This window comes from Cupressus sempervirens, chromosome 6, assembly GCF_028749045.1.
Source record: "Cupressus sempervirens isolate cs-2001-9-10 chromosome 6, ASM2874904v1, whole genome shotgun sequence".
NCBI lineage: Eukaryota > Viridiplantae > Streptophyta > Pinopsida > Cupressales > Cupressaceae > Cupressus > Cupressus sempervirens.
The window spans coordinates 510783458-510802278 of NC_143123.1; the positions used below are offsets into that span (position 1 = coordinate 510783458).

General features: G+C 37.3%; 1 protein-coding gene across 2 annotated transcripts in view; it reads left to right on the forward strand.

Annotated features, from left to right (window-relative positions):
• Positions 1–2405: 2405 nt before the first annotated feature.
• The window catches only part of OVA9 (glutamine-tRNA ligase, putative / glutaminyl-tRNA synthetase, putative / GlnRS), a 185336-nt gene continuing 168920 nt past the window's right edge, over positions 2406–18821 (forward strand). The window contains exons 1-2 of one of the 2 annotated variants that reach the window (XM_089788734.1): positions 2406–2638; positions 2939–3074. In XM_089788734.1, the coding sequence (XP_089644860.1) occupies positions 2568–2638; positions 2939–3074 (207 nt within the window). In that variant the 5' untranslated portion in view covers positions 2406–2567. The remainder of the gene's footprint in view (positions 2639–2938; positions 3075–18821) is intronic. The other variant, XM_089788735.1, reaches the window with a different exon arrangement.

Genomic DNA, 18821 nt, shown 5'->3' on the forward strand with positions numbered 1-18821 from the left:
CCCCTAGTTATGTTAATTAAAGATATTATAATATTTATTCACTACGAATTAACTAAATTGGGAGATATCAACATCAACAGACTATACAAAAAGTTATCCATTAATGGGGAACTGAAGGACAAGTTCAAACAATTAGAAACCAAGGGTTTAATAAATTTAGTTTATCTACCTAAGGTATTCAATGAAGAATGGATAAGATACATTTTAAGGTATGTACATGATCAATCTCTATGGTTGGAAGAAGAAAGACCCATTAAGATCACAAAGGACCTATACACATGGTTACTGGACTTTTGAAAGACGAAGAAGAGTGTACGCTAAGACTTGTTTCATGAGAAGAATTTGAGGAGCTGACAGAGACTAGATGGGATAAGCGAGCCATGACAATCAATGATATCACATACCTAGAAATAAAGTTTACAACCATAATTATCAGATATAAAGTCTACTAGTCTAATTGGGTAAACAATAAGGTGCTACTATGAAAATGCAAAGTTGGGGAACAAATATGACCTAGCAGACAAGGTCACAACTTATGACGAACTTGAGGTGAGTAAGACTTGACAAGAAGTAGGAGATGAAGTACGAATCTATGTTGGTATGTCTATTCTCTTATGTTCAGAATTTCTTTCTTGGCATAAATCATGTAGTTTGGAATATAGATCTAGACTGACAATATATCAGATCAACAATTAGGATATGAATTTAATATTCCTGCCACGAACCATCTTCACAACCCTATGTGATTGTATGTTAGATCAAAATCTGGCACCCCACAACCAAATCACGATTTAGGGCTTGCAAAGAACCTAGCTTTGATACTACTTGACATAGTCCAAGGTGGAGAAATCCTAATATGAGATGTCCAACCTCACAGCTAAACAACCACTATAGCTATAACATAGTTTGAGAGAGAAACAAAGCCAAACCAATTGAATAATCGAACAGGTACATCATACTTGCTAGGTTGTAAGGCCTTCATGATTACGATCAATACAAACAAGAACAACAAATGAGATCTTTTTGCTACAAGCTACCAGCTTGCAAGGTGCCCCTAGCTTGATCTCTATCTTCTTTCTACTTCCTTACACAAACATAAACCCTAACTTTATACGATTCCCATAAGTCAACATTCAAACATTACATATCCCTAGACAAGCATGTTAAGTTGTTGGCCTTGAATTACAAATGAATACATCAAATCATGAAACTTTTAGAAAGAATTTAATCATTATGTCAACTAAACTCAAATCCACCTAGAGAATCCCCTCGAACAAATCCATGAGTTGAAATATGTGAGTGCAACTCTCGATTAGAAAATTGGTAGATGAAGAACACAAACCGGTGAGTGAACAATCAATAGACCGGTAAGACAATGAACCGACGAACAAGGAACCAAATAATGAACCACAAACAAGTGAAATCTCAAACAATCAATCGATGAACCACAAATAGGTAAAATCTCAAACAATCAACGAGTGACCAAAACTGAATTTAATTGAAGCACGATCATAAAGACATGATTTCCAGAGTGTCTTTAACTAGAATCCAAGATAGCAATTGAAATCTCACAAAGGAGTGTGAGGACTACTATAAATTCTCAAATTGGAAAACAAGAACAAGATGAACAAAGATGATACAAGATTGCCATGAACCCAAGATGGTCCTGCATCACATACATATTCCACACTTAACGCATGTGCCCCCTCGCGTGCACACACACATTTGATATAAAAATTTATATTATCCCAAAGTTTGTTTTTCTACTTGATATGAGAACATGAGTCTATGATGACACCTATTCCGTTAAGATCTAAAAAACCAAGGAGCTCTCATTCCTCTAAAGTCATGCAAGATATAATCTCAACCTTATGCCTTATATATTACACCTTTCAAGATTTTTAACCTTGGTTGATAACATAATCAAATAACATTTTGCCACCCTCATTAATTATACTCATTCAACAAAATTACAACCCTTCATCTACCCACGTATTAAAAAATTAAGAACAATGTAAATGTGTCTTTTGTTTGGTGAAGTTAAATGACTCCAAATGAAAACATTAAGAATCAAGTTGTTAAGTGCAAAACTCTAACAACATAAGTTCTCATGCTAGTGTTATCGGGAGCTTTATACCCCTCCAACAACATCATTATACCCCTCCAACAACATCCTTGTAATATGAATCGTTAAAAAACTCCCACAATATTAAAGATTATTTATCTTACGAAAATTATGACTACTCTCAAACATTGAATTTTCTAATATTACCGTTGACTGTTGACTTTAACCTTTATGTAGGGGGCAAGCAAAACGCTTACGTAAATACCTAGTTAAATAAAAAAGAATTGCAACAGTAGAATTATAGCAACATAAATTTAAAGAATCAATTTTCGTTAATATCACGCAAATCTTCGCTTTATTTGCGGTTTTGAAGTATCGTTTGGCACAGAGTCGAATCCCAGAGACCGGAAAACTACATCGTTAAAATAACTGTGGATTTAGGGCCATCATAACAATATCTGGTACAAACTCTCTCATCAAGTTCCTCGGACGTAACTTGTTCATGCTTTGTAGAACTCTCAAAAACCCTCGAACTGCAACTAGGGTTTTTGATTTCCTTGTACAATATAGACAGTATGTATATATCTGGAGCTGTTGTCGAGGACTTTTTCGTTTCTTGAACTCATTTTCTTAATGTGATCGCTACTACTTTTTTGGCCTTTGTCTTGCTTAGTGTATGCATTTGAATCGAGTATGTGAGAATAACATCGATATTTCTTCTTGGATTCTTTGTCGATACTAAGCTCTTACGTTATCTTTCCAGTTTTCACAGAGAGTGCATCGAAGTTTTAAACAAAATATTTATTTAAGAGGTTTTGCGATGTGGTTGTTTTATGAGTCCTTACAGTATTTTGTTACCGTGTTTTTGCGCAGTAAAATGGTGAACAAAGATGACAATGGTGGAGAAGCTGTGGAACTGTTTCTCAAGATTGGTCTGGATGAGCGTACTGCCCAAAATGCAGTCGTTAATTCAAAAGTCACCTCCAACTTAACAGCCGTCATTCGTGAGGTTGGTACATCTCAATTGCGTAATCCATAATAGAGTTTTAACTTAAAGAGGCAAAATTAGTTAGAAATCATTGTGGGTTTTTATTACCCTGAAAGCTTTCATTCAAGTAGTTAGTCCGAAGCTGCGTTTAAGGGGATTCAATTTCTGACATTTCACCGCTATCCCATAGATAGATACTCACAGATACAAATTATAAAGACTAAAGGTTTTAAGGATATTTTTTCACTTTATTTATAAGAAAATATGGGTAGAGACAACTGAAGCAAGAATAATTAATTACAGGACATACCCGCTTCTTCTTCCTTTCATTCAATACCTATTTTATATTTATAGGTGTTCTCATATCCTATGATCTAGGAAACAATATTCCTAAATAGACTGAGTTGTTTTAACAACTCAATATAAACACATACATACCACTATTATAATAACATATTTATTATTAATAAACATAACAATAATTATCACATGCATATGGTGAAAGTCCATCCCAACACATGAGGACTATGCACAATAGCTCACCAAAAATATCAGTTATCAGTAGCAGTAGTGGAACTAGTCTCAGAATGCTTATCCCTCCAAGGATAGGGACTAACACATCTACCGATGGAACCAAGGGTGGGGGCTAACACATCTATCCAAGGTCTTGTATCAAGTTTGGACAGGGCCAAACACATTTATTCAACATCAGTCACAAACAGGGAGAGACACATTTGCTCACAACAATAATGATTGGGGCAGGGGGAGTGGTAGGGGGCAAGCACATCCAATAATAATCACCAACTCATGTGATTGGTGACAAATACTTCTGATCAATTCACTACCTCATGAACGGGGACAAACACATCCATTCACTAACATCCAAGAAATGTGATTGGGGCCCTGTGTTTCCCCAAGTGTCTGGGACGGGGAAATGGGTTTCGGGGATGTTTTTTTCTTGGAACAGGGTACAACAGGGGATAGATATATATAAAATCTGAATTTTCCAATATATTAATTAGTTATATAAGATTGTAATATTCATCATTCACCATAGCAACAATATTTATAAATCAGATTATATATATATAATCTGAATTTTCCAATATATTCATTAGTTATATAAGATTGTAATATTCATCATTCACCATAGCAACAATATTTATAAATCTGAAATCTATATATATATAATCTGAATTTTCCAATATATTCATTAGTTATATAAGATTGTAATATTCATCATTCACTATAGCAACAATATTTATAAATCTGAAATCAATTATCATTTGTTCAATTATCATAGAACATAGCATCAAATGAATCAAATTGAATCATCATAGAATAGGAACATAGGATAGCATCAACTAAATCAAGGCTGCAAGTTTCAAGAAAATGAGAAGTTAAAGACTTAAAGTATCACATCATATGTGAAGATTCAATTATCATTGCGTCAATGCATTGTATAATATCAGAAGACTCAAAGTTTCAAACTTCAAAATCAAAATGAGAACAAATCTAGTATGTTGCTGCCCCTAAGATTTGGTCTGAGAATACTAAGTACTGCTTAGGTTTACTCCCTTAATCTGCAAATTTTCACCGAAGATGTTAAAAATTCACAAATAATACTGTTCACTTTTTAATAGCAGCAAGAGCAAATGATTATTCACTCGAGCATAACTTTGTTCACTTAGGCCAATCTATATGTGACTTGCAAGTAATACGCAATTTGATATTTTCATATTTTCAATCACATGCTTAAGATTTGATATTAGTAATAACATATTTTAATGTCTTGAGGAGTTGGGCCCACACAAGATTAAAAAAATTGCAAATATTTTATAAAATTATCTTACCTACTGTCTCTTGGTGTTGGAAATGACCAATAGTCCCCGAGAGGTTTTGGCTGTATTACAATAATAGATAAGACGTCTATTATTAGTTAATGGTTATCTTGTAAATATCTTTAGCTTTAGTTTGCTTTCGTTTTTTGCTTTCTCTAGAATAGAATGTTTCTATTCTTTACGATCGTTTCCTAAAGAAACATCGTCTCTTCCTTTTGTATAAATTGACCTTTCGGTCTCTGTTATTAATAAGCAAGTATTTACCAATTACCTCGTAATATGGTATCAGAGCTAAATACTTAAATTTTTTCGGAAAAATTTATAATTTCTTCTTGAAATTATTTGTTTAAATTTTTCCAAAATTATTTCAGCTAATTTCTCCAAAACACACCTAGGGTTTTTCTGCTTGGAGAAATTCCCGAATTACGGGTCTGCAAATCGCATGGAAATCGTGCCCATTTTTTGGAGACTCGCGTTTTTGGGGTGAAAATCTGCATGTTTCTATATCAAATCTTCATGCTCTTAGCCGTCTCAGTCTGTTATCGTGCTCTGGGAAGCAGATTCGACCATTTTTCATCAAGAAATCTGAAGTTTTTTCAAGCTTTTTTCAACTAGGGCCGTTTTTTTCGAAACCCTAATTTTTGGGGTCGAAATTTTTTTTGTTTGCAGATTCTTGGTGGGTTTTTCGAGAGCTCAACTGGGTTGTCGTCCGTTTTTTCTGGGTGCCTCGATTTTCGAGCCAGCGGATTCAAAAAACGACAGCAGATTCCTTCTGGGTTTTTCGAACTCTCTTTTGGGTCATTCTCTGATTCTTTTGGGTCTTCCGTATTTTTGCCTCGAAGAACGTGCCTTCACAGATTTTCACAGATTTTCATTGAAAAACGTGCCATGGCATCTTTGACAAATATTTTACTCGAGCATAATTCCAAATTCAATAGTTGCAATTATGGAACCTGGAAGCAGCGCATCATCGCAATCTTCGAATATCGAAACATCGATCAACTTGTTCTGGGTGTTAAGCAGCGTCCGACTTCTCCGGGTCCTAATCAAGATACATGGGATCTGAACAATCGAGAGGCAGTAATGCTTCTCAAACTCTCCGTAGCTGATGACCAACTTTCTCAGATTCCATCCGGCAAGACAGCGGCTGAAATTTGGACACATCTAAAAGGTCTTCATGAGACTTCCGACAAGAGCAGAGCCTTCTTTCTGAAAAACACTCTATTTTCTATTGTCATGGATGAGCGCACCTCGCTCCAGGCACACCTGAATCGGATTCAGAAAATCCGTGATCAGTTACTTGCCATCGATCGCAAGATGGAGGAAGAGGATATTGTGGTAATCACTCTTCGGAGTTTACCAAATTCCTATGAGCATTTTATCGAGACTCTCAACATCACATCTACTGGTGTTGATCTAAAATTCACTGATCTCTGCACCCTGCTACTTCAGCAAGATCGGTGGAAACAACAGTTCGGTAGCAGCTCCAGTTCCACCTCCACTGAGCAAGTCTTTGCTGCGAAATCCTTTCAGAAGGATAAGGGCAAGTTTCAACAACCATCTCAGCAGAAGTCTTCTGCTCCAGCATCCAATGGTACCAAAAAGAAGAACATTCAATGCAACTATTGCCACAAGTATGGTCACATGAAGGTTGCATGTTGGAAACGCTTAGCTGCCCAGTCTAAGCAATCAGGTTCGCAACCCAAAGCGAACAGTGCAGAGCACACTGAGCAGGTGGAATCTGCCTTTTATGCCTTCATGGCTAAAAGACCTGCAGATCATGTACAGTCATCTGCCTGGTACATTGATTCAGGTGCCTCTCGACATTTCACTCACCGTAGAGACTGGTTTACTGACTACCAGCCTTATTCAGATTCTGTTATCTTTGGTGGTGGAGAAGAGTACACGGTTGTTGGTAAAGGCAACATTCAAATTCAGTCTGTTGGGAGGAAGCTCATATTCCTTGATGTGTACTACGTTCCAGGGATGGAACTAAATCTACTCTCGATCAGTCAGTTGCTGCGACATTCTCCACACTTGGCAGTCACCTTCAGTTCACATCAGTGCACCATCATTGATCGGGCGACTAAGTCTACTATTGCAGTTGGTCTTGAGGATCATGGTCTTTTCAGACTTATTGATTCTGGTGATTCTCAGGACTTAGCTATGGTTGCTCGGCGATCTTCCATCAGCACACTTTGGCATCAACGATATGGGCACTTAAATGTGCATTATCTCTCACAACTTGCTCGGGATGAGCTTGTTCTTGGTTTGCCAGAGATTCAAACGCAACACCTTGGAGTTTGTGACGCATGTCAGGCTGGGAAGCAACATCGCACACCTTTCCCCAGTGGCGATTCTTGGCGAGCTTCTCAAGTACTTCAGCTTGTTCATTCTGATATCTGCGGCCCTATGGCCACTCCTTCTGTTCTTGGGTACAGGTATTTTCTGTTGTTTGTAGATGATTTCAGTAGAAAAATGTGGGTGTATTTCCTTAAAAAGAAATCCGATGCATTTATTGTATTTCAGAAGTTTAAACCCTTAGTTGAAAAAGAGTCTGGGAAATCTATTATTACTCTTAGATCAGACAATGGGGGGGAATTTTGTTCTAATGTTTTCTCCAGCTTCTTGGATACACATGGCATCCAACGCCAGTTCACCACACCCCACACGCCACAACAGAACAGTGTAGTTGAACGTCGGAACAGGACAATCATCGAGATGGCTCGTTCCATGCTCGAACACAGACATGTTCCGAAGCGTTTTTGGGCAGAAGCAGTTAACACTGCAGTTTATCTGTTGAACCGGTCACCCACAGTGGCGGTCAAAGGTAAAACTCTGGAAGAGGCCTGGTCAGGTTGCAAGCCCAGAATCAGTCACCTGAAGGTTTTTGGCTCTCTTGCTTTTGTTTGGATCCCTGATGCTTCACGCACCAAGTTGGATGCCAAGAGTCAAAAACTGATGCTTGCTGGATATAGCAGTCTTCACAAAGCCTACCGCCTTATTGATGTTGAGACATCTCGTCTCATATACAGCCGCGATGTAGTCTTTGATGAGCAGCGAGGACCATTCATGCCTGTTTCTCCTGTTCCTGATCCAGCAGACCAGCCTATGCAGGTTCATGATTTGGGAGTTTGGCTTCCATTAGGTCCACCTGATGGGAGGGCTCCAGTAGCTCCTACAGCTCCAGTCCTGCCAGTGATACCTGTACAACCACCTCCGGCTTCTCCTGCAGGATCACCTCGTTTTGAAGATGCTTCACCGGAGTTTGATCCAGATTCTTCTGATCAGGATCCTGCTGATCAAGCATCTCCTAGTACTACTGTTGGTCATTCTCCTCTCCGGCCTAAGTGGTGGGCTAAGACACTTGCTGATCTTCATGATGATGAGCTCATTGATGGGAGAACTAGTCGGAAAAAGAGCAAAACTATAGATTCTGTTAACTTTGCTCTTATGGCCAACATTCACAGTGTGTTTGAACCTCAAACATATTCCGAGGCTAAAGGAATTCCAGAGTGGGAACAGGCCATGCAATCTGAACACCAGAGCCTACTGAAGAACAACACTTGGGTCTTTTCTGATCTTCCCTTAGGGAAGAAACCCATTAGCTGCAAATGGGTCTACAAAATCAAATACAAATCAGATGGTACTTTGGATAAGTACAAAGCTCGTTTAGTGGCAAAGGGCTTTTCTCAGCGTCAGGGCATTGATTATGAGGAGACCTTTGCTCCTACTGCAAAGATGAGCACCATCAGATTAGTCCTAGCCATGGCAGCACAGTTTGGCTGGAAGGTCCATCAGATGGACGTAAAGAGTGCTTTCCTGAATGGTGATCTCCATGAAGAGGTCTACATGACGCAGCCTCCTGGTTTCAAGGTTGTTGGTAAAGATCATCAGGTTCTCAGATTGGTAAAAGCTCTCTATGGTTTGAAGTAGGCCCCTCAGGCATGTTACATCAAGATTGATACGTACCTCAGTGATCAAGGCTTCAAGAGGAGTTCTTCAGACTCAAATCTGTACATCAAGACTACTGACAGTGACATCATCCTTCTGGTTATCTATGTGGATGATCTGATCATCACTGGCAGTTCGGCATCTTTGATTCAGGGAATCAAACAACACTTATGCCAGTCTTTTGATATGACTGACCTTGGGCTCATGCATTATTGCTTAGGTGTTGAAGTTTGGCAACAGTCTTCTGGTATATTCATCTCTCAGTCCAAATATGCCAGAGCCTTGTTAGACAAATTCCGAATGCAGGATTGCAAACCTGCATCTACACCTATGGAGAAAGGTCTCAAGTTATCAGTTAAGTCTGATTCTCCTTCCGTTGATGATACTACCTATAGGCAACTAGTAGGCAGCCTCATCTACCTATCTACTACTAAGCCTGATATCAGCTTCGCAGTCAGCTATATTTCACGCTTTATGACAACTCCTAAGGCTGATCATTGGATGGCAGCAAAGCGTGTGCTTCGTTATGTGAAGGGCACTTCTGATTATGGACTTCTGTATTCTCGGAGTTCTAATCCTAAACTCAGTGGGTTCACAGATTCAGATTGGGCAGGCTTTGTTGATGATAAAAAGTCAACATCTGGATATGTGTTCAGTTTGGGATCCGGTGCAGTCACATGGACCAGCAAGAAGCAGCAGGCAGTTTCTCTCTCTTCTATAGAGGCTGAATATAGAGGGACTGTTAAGGCAGGATGTGAAGCTGTCTGGCTTCGTCGGATGCTTGGGGATATGCAGATGTCACCAGCAGGACCGACTACTCTGTTTGTTGATAACGAAGGCATTATCAAGTTAGCACGGAATCCAGTCTTCCATGAACGAACCAAGCATGTGGATGTTCATTGTCATTACATACGACAGCTGGTTGAAGACGGGACTATAGATCTGCAGTATGTTCCTACCTCAGATCAGACTGCAGACATTCTCACCAAGCCTCTTGATCCTGATAAGTTTGTCAAATTCAGAGGACAGCTTGGTGTGTTAGATAGATTAACCATTAAGGGAGGGTATTACAATAATAGATAAGACGTCTATTATTAGTTAATGGTTATCTTGTAAATATCTTTAGCTTTTGTTTGCTTTCGTTTTTTGGTTTCTCTGGAATAGAATGTTTCTATTCTTTACGATCGTTTCCTAAGGAAACATCGTCTCTTCCTTTTGTATAAATTGACCTTTCGGTCTCTGTTATTAATAAGCAAGTATTTACCAATTACCTCGTAATAGGCTGTCCCCAGCCGTCCTGGGGATAGTCAAAGGTTTCCATAACTTTCATTGATTGTCTCTGAATTTTCGGGATGGTTTTCAAAATTTTACTTCATCAGGGAGGGCTTGGAAACATTTCCAGTTGTCCCCAAGTCTCAAAACTGTTTTTGTTTCTATTTTCAAAATGGGTGCATTTAGGGTGGAATAGGTTTCTGGGTAACACTATTGGGGACTAACCATCCAACCACAATATAAAGTGTTTGAGAACCAAGTCCTTGTTGTTGTGTATGCAGTGACCATTGTAGATAAGTGTCACTCTAATTACAAATAACATGAGATGGTTGCTGCTCCCACTTGGAAATTGATCTTGGCTTTAGTTGTTTGGCATAGGTTTATTTGTCACCAACATAATTTTGTAACCCTCTTGCTAGTAATTGATGAGAGGTCACCGAATGTCGTCCAACCTTCAATGCCTTCATCCTCTAGATTTGTTTACTTAACTAGAAAATTTGGCTCATGGGCTTAGAGTTACAATGCCCCCTCCCCCCCTACAAGATGGATATCGTGTACAAGCGATAGTGCATCCAGTTACAATTTTTAAATTTTTTTTTTAATATGCAACTTCTACACTTTCCAATTTAGTGGTATGATATATATTTTAATGAATTATATAACATTCATTTGGCATGCATTTGATAGAAGATAGGATATTTCACCTTTTTGCCAATATGCAAATTATATGTTGTTATCTTTGCTATAACTTTGCTTGTGTATAATGTGACAAACTTAAAGATTCCATTAAGGATTCTCAATCATTAGGTCATCTCATTTTGGAGGGGAGATATAGTGCATACGAATGATGCGAAGTCACACCACTAGAGACACCTCAAGCGGGGCTAAGAGGTTGAATGAACATTGTCATTCCATGGTCTTGGGTTGGATGGAATGGATTGATCTCACAATTGGTGGTCCATAATGACAAAGAATGTGTTGGATAGAACTTCAAACGAATCTCATATGCATGTTTGGAATATTACAATAGTGAATTTGAATTCAGTTTGTACAATATTGACTTTTATGTTAATTTATCTAGAGATACTAACGCGGTTGCATAACCTACATCATGATACTAAAATAACAATTCCCATCTCCAAGCATTATTCAAACCATACTAAGTGAATTTTAGGGCATATTGAGTAAAGCCTCAATAGGAGACATTACAACCTGTAGTCGAAGCTATGTGAAAGAATGCAAATTGTGAGTTATGTTGGTCTGCTTTGCATACTAGAGATAAATGTCTAGGCTTAATTATATTTTTCCATAAATTTAGTTTTTGTAACTCATAAAAATTATTATAAAGAGGTTAGTGGCAAAATCGCTAGATGTATCTTACCAATGCTTGGGGTTAAGCCAACAACCTTATCTTGTTTATGTGATAAGGTGATTAGAATTTGGCTTAACATGAGGTATTTGGTGTACTATTTATGCCATATGTGTGTATATTGTTGTCTTTTGTAGGGACTACTAATCTTTATCGAAGTCTTAGATTGTTGTATCACTCTATAATTGATATGGTGAAACTTTATCAAATCAAGCTTGAACATAAATGGTAGCCAAAACTTTCTCAAATTCGGTCTCAAGAGCAAATATCATCCCTAGAGATTATTGAGAGGAACTTTCAAAGCTGGCCCTGCTTAGAATTTTTCTAGCTTGAGTAAAATGTGTCTTTCTTTTCAAAAGTTGTGAAGCATTCTTCTAATTTGGCAGATAACGTGGTATGGTGTCAACTTTAGGTTATTAGCATTGGGGACACAATCCTAAGACATGCTTGCTAGATACAATGCAAACTTCTCTCGTGTTTTATCACTTCTCATTGATAATGATAGCCCAAACTATCTCAAATTCAATTTCAAGTTGAAAAGTTTTCCCAACTGTAGAATATCATCCTTAGAGATTATTGAGGGGAATTTTCAAAGTTGGCCTTGCTTAGAATTTTTCTAGTTCGAGCAATCTGTGTGTCTTTCTTTTTCAAAAGTTCTAAAGCATTCTTCTTAATTGGACAAACAATGTGGTATGGTGTCAACTTTAGGTTATTAGCATTGGGGACACAATCCTAAGATATGCTTGCTAGATGCAATGGAAATAGGTTATGTTTCTCTCATGTTTTAATAACAACATTTCTCACTTAGTATTCGAGTTATTAGTTCTATTGCCATGTCCAGAGTCACGTGTAGTAGTTGTAATAGCATGATTCATGTTAAGGGTCCTTCATACTTTTTGACTTTGATGATGTCATGCTATGTACTTTCAAGCATGGCCAAGGATGACAAATCTTACAAGGTGATTCAAACTCATCATGCAAGATATTAAAGGTAGCTAACAATATCGCCCGACAATTACCAAGCTAGAAAAACCGCCCAAATAACTATTTGACTTGTTATGACATGGAAAATGTGATAGTAAATTCTCTAAGAAGTTGTTACAGTCAAAGATTTAACTATTCAAACTTCACAATTTTGGACTAAAATGGATTTTTTCTTAATAAATATCAAATGTCCAAGTAAAATATGGTTGTAAATTTTGTTTTACCTTTTAGTGCTTTTCTGATTTATATTTGTGTTCTCCTTGTGTATTTATACCATCAACATAAAGAAGAATTGTAAATAAGATATAGCAAACATTTAAGCCATGAAGCCTTATGATTGGATGTGATTGCCCCCTCCTAGTTTGTCCTCAAATTTGCTGTAAATCCACAATGGCAATAAATTAGGATTAGGGTTGCATCTTACTAAATAAATATTTCTTCAAATGGTACTTATCTTTGGTTTGAATCCTGCAATCATAAAAGAAACATACATATGCATGCTATATATATATATATATATATATATATATATATATATATATATATGCATGTATGTATGTATGTTTATGTATGCATATATGTGTATACATATACACACAAATATATGTATATATCCATTATGAGTATTAGTCCATAACACATAGTGCTCATATGATCTATAGTATCATTGTGCAAACATGTGTAAAAAAGCACAATAGGTACACCCAAAGCTATCATACACTAAGCTGAAGAGTAGAACTTTGGCTCTCTTGGCCCTAGTGGGGCAAGCAATGCGGACATCCATCTAAGGTCTCTATCGAGTGGGGTGCTTGTATTTGCTTTTCCTATCCATGCTTTGTCCATTAAAATTTTGTAACCATACATGAGAAGATATATGATAGGTCTGCTTGAAGTTAAGCCATACTAAGCCCAAAAGTGGACCTTTGGCCCTCTTGACCCCGATGGAAGGCAACAATGGACATCCATCTTGGGTCCTCACCTTGTGGGGTTCTTGTATCAACATTCACTACCTTGGACTAGTTGCCAACATTCCCCTTCGGGATTCATGACATGGCTTAACCGCCTCCCATGTTCTATAAGTCGAGTGGTTGTATCAGGCATTGACATGTTAATCTTTTGGTGCAATGACAACCCTAGCTTGTAACAAGTAGTATCAGAGTTTAGTCACAGGTTCAAATCTCTTCGGATAATACTAAGGGGGGATTGTTGGATTTACTGTCAACGTTCCCCTTCAAGAATCATGACATGGCTCAACTGCCTCCCATGTTCTACAAGTCTAGTGGTTGTATCGGGCATTGACAAGTCAATCTTTTGGTGCAATACAACCCTAGCTTATAACACACTATCCATTCTTCGTCCAGTAAGACTTAGTAATCATTATTATGGGGTCGAAGATAAGGTCGTAATAAAAGAACCTTGATTGTTCTATCTAAGCTCAATGGTGGAACCTTGCCTTCTTGGCCTTGTTCAAAGACACACAGTCATCCATTCGGGGTCCCTACGTAGAGACAATTGTTATGATCCCTCTTTGTTACACCATCTTTCTTCTATAATCTTGCAGGTTTACAGATGGATTATGGTCATATGCATCTCTATCCAATCATGTATAGAGCATTGCCACAAAAGAATACGAACGGTGTTCCTCTATATGTTTGTGTAAACTATGTCCTTGTCAAAATGCCTTTGTCTTTTTGTTGGGTTTGCATTGCTTCCTTCTATCCTCCTACTTCTTTAATGGTAAGCTATATATATTCATGCAAAAGACGTATTGTTGCAATCCATTGTCGGAGTCAATGTCTCCTCCTAACTAATTGCTAACCATTTTTAATGCCAATAGTCACATTAATATTCCATAAGGCCATCAAGTATCTTAAAACATCTTAATTACTCGTCTTAGTGTCGTTGGCTCCTCAAATAGCAATAGGTGATCATAAAAGATTATGGTTCTATTGCATCCTAATCATATCATCACAAGCCCATGATAGTTTTCCCTGCCTGCGATTGCTTACCCTCGAACAATTTCAAATTGGGATGATTGAAGATCTCTCCTTCCCATGTAGTGTCCCTCTTACCCTCTTATTCTTGCTAACCATAAGAGCTCTTTCCACAATATGATGCTGAGAGGAGGGGGGTGGAAATCGACATACTTTAAATTTTTTAACCAAATTATCCCAGATCCGAAATAATTTAATTAATGATCAGCACAAGATAAAACTGAAAATCTAGGTACGCATGCACACATAAGACCCACCAGATTTAGGTGGAAGACGCAAAATGGGAAAAACTATGGTGACAAATGAACTCACCATATCCAAACAAATGATTACAATGTTTTAGGCTAGAAGGCAAGGAACAAACCGCTCCTACCAATTTAGACATTGTAATGTCCCCTGCTGGGACCGTACTTAAATATTTCCCTATTAGTCTATTAGCAGACTTATTTAATATATTCTCCATATTTTCCAATTTCTAAAATGGTGATCTCTCAAAGTTATTTTATTCTTGTATATATACTCTTCATTTTAAGAGTCATGTCTTTTCATAAATAAATAATATATGATATTAATAAAATATATTTTTCAATTATATTAATTATATTAGTAACATAATATATATTATATTAATAATAATATAAATTCTATTTCTTATTTAATTTTTTTTTTGATCGGTAAATGGCCGAAGCCTAGATTAATTATTGTTATTTGTTGTAATTAATTTTTTTTATGTGTTAAGTGAATTCGAACCCAAGACCTCCCACATGAGAGGCTCACAAGTTACCTTAATACTAATAATATTGCATGATATATTTACTTTATATATAAATAATAATATTTAATTCTCATATTTATTATATATTATGCAATGAATATAGCAAATTTAACATTATTAATATTTTATTTATTAATTATTTAATTAAATGGAAAAATAATGACAGGGATATCACAGACACAGTGATCAGGATTATATAAATCCTTAATGAATATAAAAAAACCCATTGATTCAACAACGATGTAACTGAAACTTCTGACAACAGTAGTGACCTGCCAGCCTGATTCTTCAAACAGCTTCTGTTACAATTATCCTCACTCACACTCTTATCATTCTCAGTAATTTACATCAAAATATATAGTGTATTGTCCATTAGACACACCAAAAGGGTTGGCCATAGAAAAATAGGCACCATTGATACAAAGTTGGCCACCTTGACAAGAATTACATAATGCGGTCTACTCCAAGAAGTAAAGAGGAGCCAAATACATCCCAAAAGATCCTTCTCAATCAATATGTTTAATACACAAGCATCACAACTGCGTCCAAAGTCAGAGTCAAAGGTAATGTGTGAAACTGCATTAAAAACAGGCTATTGGTCGGCCAAAAAGCATCTCCAGTGCTTAAAATGCCATCTAAAGCACAGCACGCCATAGGAAAAGCACCAGAAGCCTTTTTATCTCTCCCCTTGACCTTTTTCGGACCCAACAGACATGAATTAAGTCACCACGAATAGTTGTGTTGACCAAAAGCCAACAAAAATAGTAGAGTAGTGCATGTGACAAAAAATCTTCACTTGCGGAGAAAATCAACAAGAGATATCTGATCTGAAACACCACACAGATCGTCTGACCAAGTCCACCAAACTGCACGCCAAGAAGTTCCTTTCCAGAGCAATGCAAGTCATTATCCATGCCTATCCAAACTATCCTAATGATTAGCTTTATTGCCTACCAAACAACACATCAAATCTTTATCAAACAATTAGAGGTACAAACACCCATTATCACATGATGATCTTTAATAAGATCTTCAAGTACTTATTCTTTCATGTTCCAGCCTTTCAGAAACAAATCAATGTCAGCCCCAGTAACTTCCTTTGTTTGCTTATCAAATCTTTCTCATTCTTCATCAACCATAACCTCAACAAGCAAATCTTCTTCATCAATCATAACCTAAACAAGTAAATCCTTTGCAAACAAATATTAATGCCACACCAAAGGTGGTTGACATCAATGACAACACATGTCATAATGCTAACAATCAGCCCCTCTGTCACTGATGGCAACACCAACGACCTCATTGAAACAAATATCTTTCATAATTTTCTTCTCCCCCTTTGACTTCAAGGACAAAGGGTAAAACCTTCCCTTTTGGTTCAACAAGACCAATCATGGTTTCTCTCCCTACTTGGGGGAAACATCATCTCTGCAATCTAACATGCATCTACATGCAAACATGGCTCCCCTTGAGTAGCCACAACTCCCCTTGAGAGCGGCCACAACTTCAATCTAGGAGATAAGTGATTGGCAATTGTTCTTCCCTTGGAAAGATGCATCCCTTTTATGCATCTAGTTTGAAAAAGGAGGGCTAGTAACCCCCAATTTGTGCCTATGGATACTTAAAAGTATCTTTAGTCAGAGCCTTAGTAAAAATGCCTGCAATTTGTTTCTTGCTAGAACATATTCCGATTTTACTTCTTTCTCGACAACTTTCTCCCTTAAGTAGCGATGTTGAATAGAAACGTGTTTTGTTCTAGAATGCATTACACTATTCTTGGGGATGTTCATATTAGCATTATGACTTGTATTGTCATTTATGACAACCATCTCTGGTGTGGTATTAATTTTGCCTGCAAAGAATTTACCTATTGAAGTTATGGTTGATGAAGAAGATCTGAAAAGAGGATTGAGGAATTTACTAAGGCCACAACATTGATTGAAGAAAATCTCTTGATTGACGAAGAAGATTTGAAAAGCGGTCTAAGGAAGTTACTAAGAACATGGCATTTATGGAAAGTGTCACACTATAGTTTAAAGGGTAATGTCAAATCAGGGATAGCTAGCTCTGGGTTGTAATTTATTGTTTCCTTCAAAATTTCAAAAGCTTGTTGAGATTCTTCATTTGACACAAAGGCCCCTTTCTTGGTTTGTGAGTGAGGAGGCTATGTTAGAGAATCCTATCATAAAGCGCATATAGAACTACATATTCCCATGAAGCCTCTTGGTTGAGGTTTTGGGTCTTGGCCGTTCCTTTATAGCTTTGATCTTTTCTTTGTCTACACTCACCCCACGTGCATTGATCCTATGGCCTAGGTAGTTTACTTAATCCATGCCAAATTTGCATTTTGAGGCTTTGGCATATAAACACTCTTGTTCTAGGATGTTTAGGACTTCTTCAATGTGTTTGAGATGCTCCTCCCATGTTCGACTATAAATAAGGATGTTTATAAAAAAATGAGTAGGAATATGTGGTTCATGCATTACGAAAAGGTTGCAGGGGGCATTTGTTAGTTGGACTAAGAACTCAAAATGCCTGTAGCGAAATTAGAAAGAAGTCAGAAATTTATATTCTCTGAAGGTTGGTTAGATGTGAATGTGGATTGCCTTGCCATGTGCGGTCTTATGTAGGATCATACATTGGGCAGCCCACTGTACTTGCCCGTGCCTAAAGATTCTTTCCATTCTTTTTAGGAAACTAATCTAGGGGAACTGTTGGGTAACCCTTCCAGGGTGATTTCTTGTCTCTCATCTACAAATGAATTTTAAGTTGGTAAGGTCTAATTTGAAGCATCCTAGGGAGTGTCTCCAAATGAGCTCCTAATATTATATTTATATCTAATGTTACAATGTAATTCCCTTTTAATGAGGTTTTTCCCTAATCTGATTTCTTGTCATGAAAGTATTGTAGTACATCTAACCGGATCCCTTGGGGATGTGGTTACTGTGAATCTTTTAAAGTCTTTGGTTTTCACCTTAAACTTTGCAACTAATCTGTCATTAATGAAATTTTCGGATGCACCACTATCCTTGAGTGTGATAGCCTTTTGTCCTTTGAAGGTGTTTTTGATCCTAAATGTAAGATGTTTGGGGGCTTGAGTAATAGTAGCCATCATTCCATCTTCTTCATTTCCACACCTTACCCTCTTGTTAGGGTTTCTTTAATCTCTTCCTCATCCTTTGCTTCCATTTTATGGGCTTGACCTCCTCTTCCACAAACATGTCCATGCTCCCTAAGTTCTTTGCATTTGAAGCACAAATTTCTCTTTCTGAAGTCCTCACGATGTTTTTGATGTTTTCTCTTTTGCACATGTGCTCAATCTCCCATAGCACTATACAATGATATCATGGTCTGATGGAAATTTGTCATTGATGTCAAAGATATCCAGGGAGGTTAAATCGTTACCATTGACATCAATAAAGCAATAAATAAATTGTTGGAAAGTTTGGTGAGAATGTTTAAGCAAGAATCTGTCACTAAATTGTTATTATATCAAATAAGAAATTGGAGTTATAAACAAGACAAAGGAGACTGAGATGTGCTTGGATCTGGGAAGACAATACGCTTAGTTTATGTCAG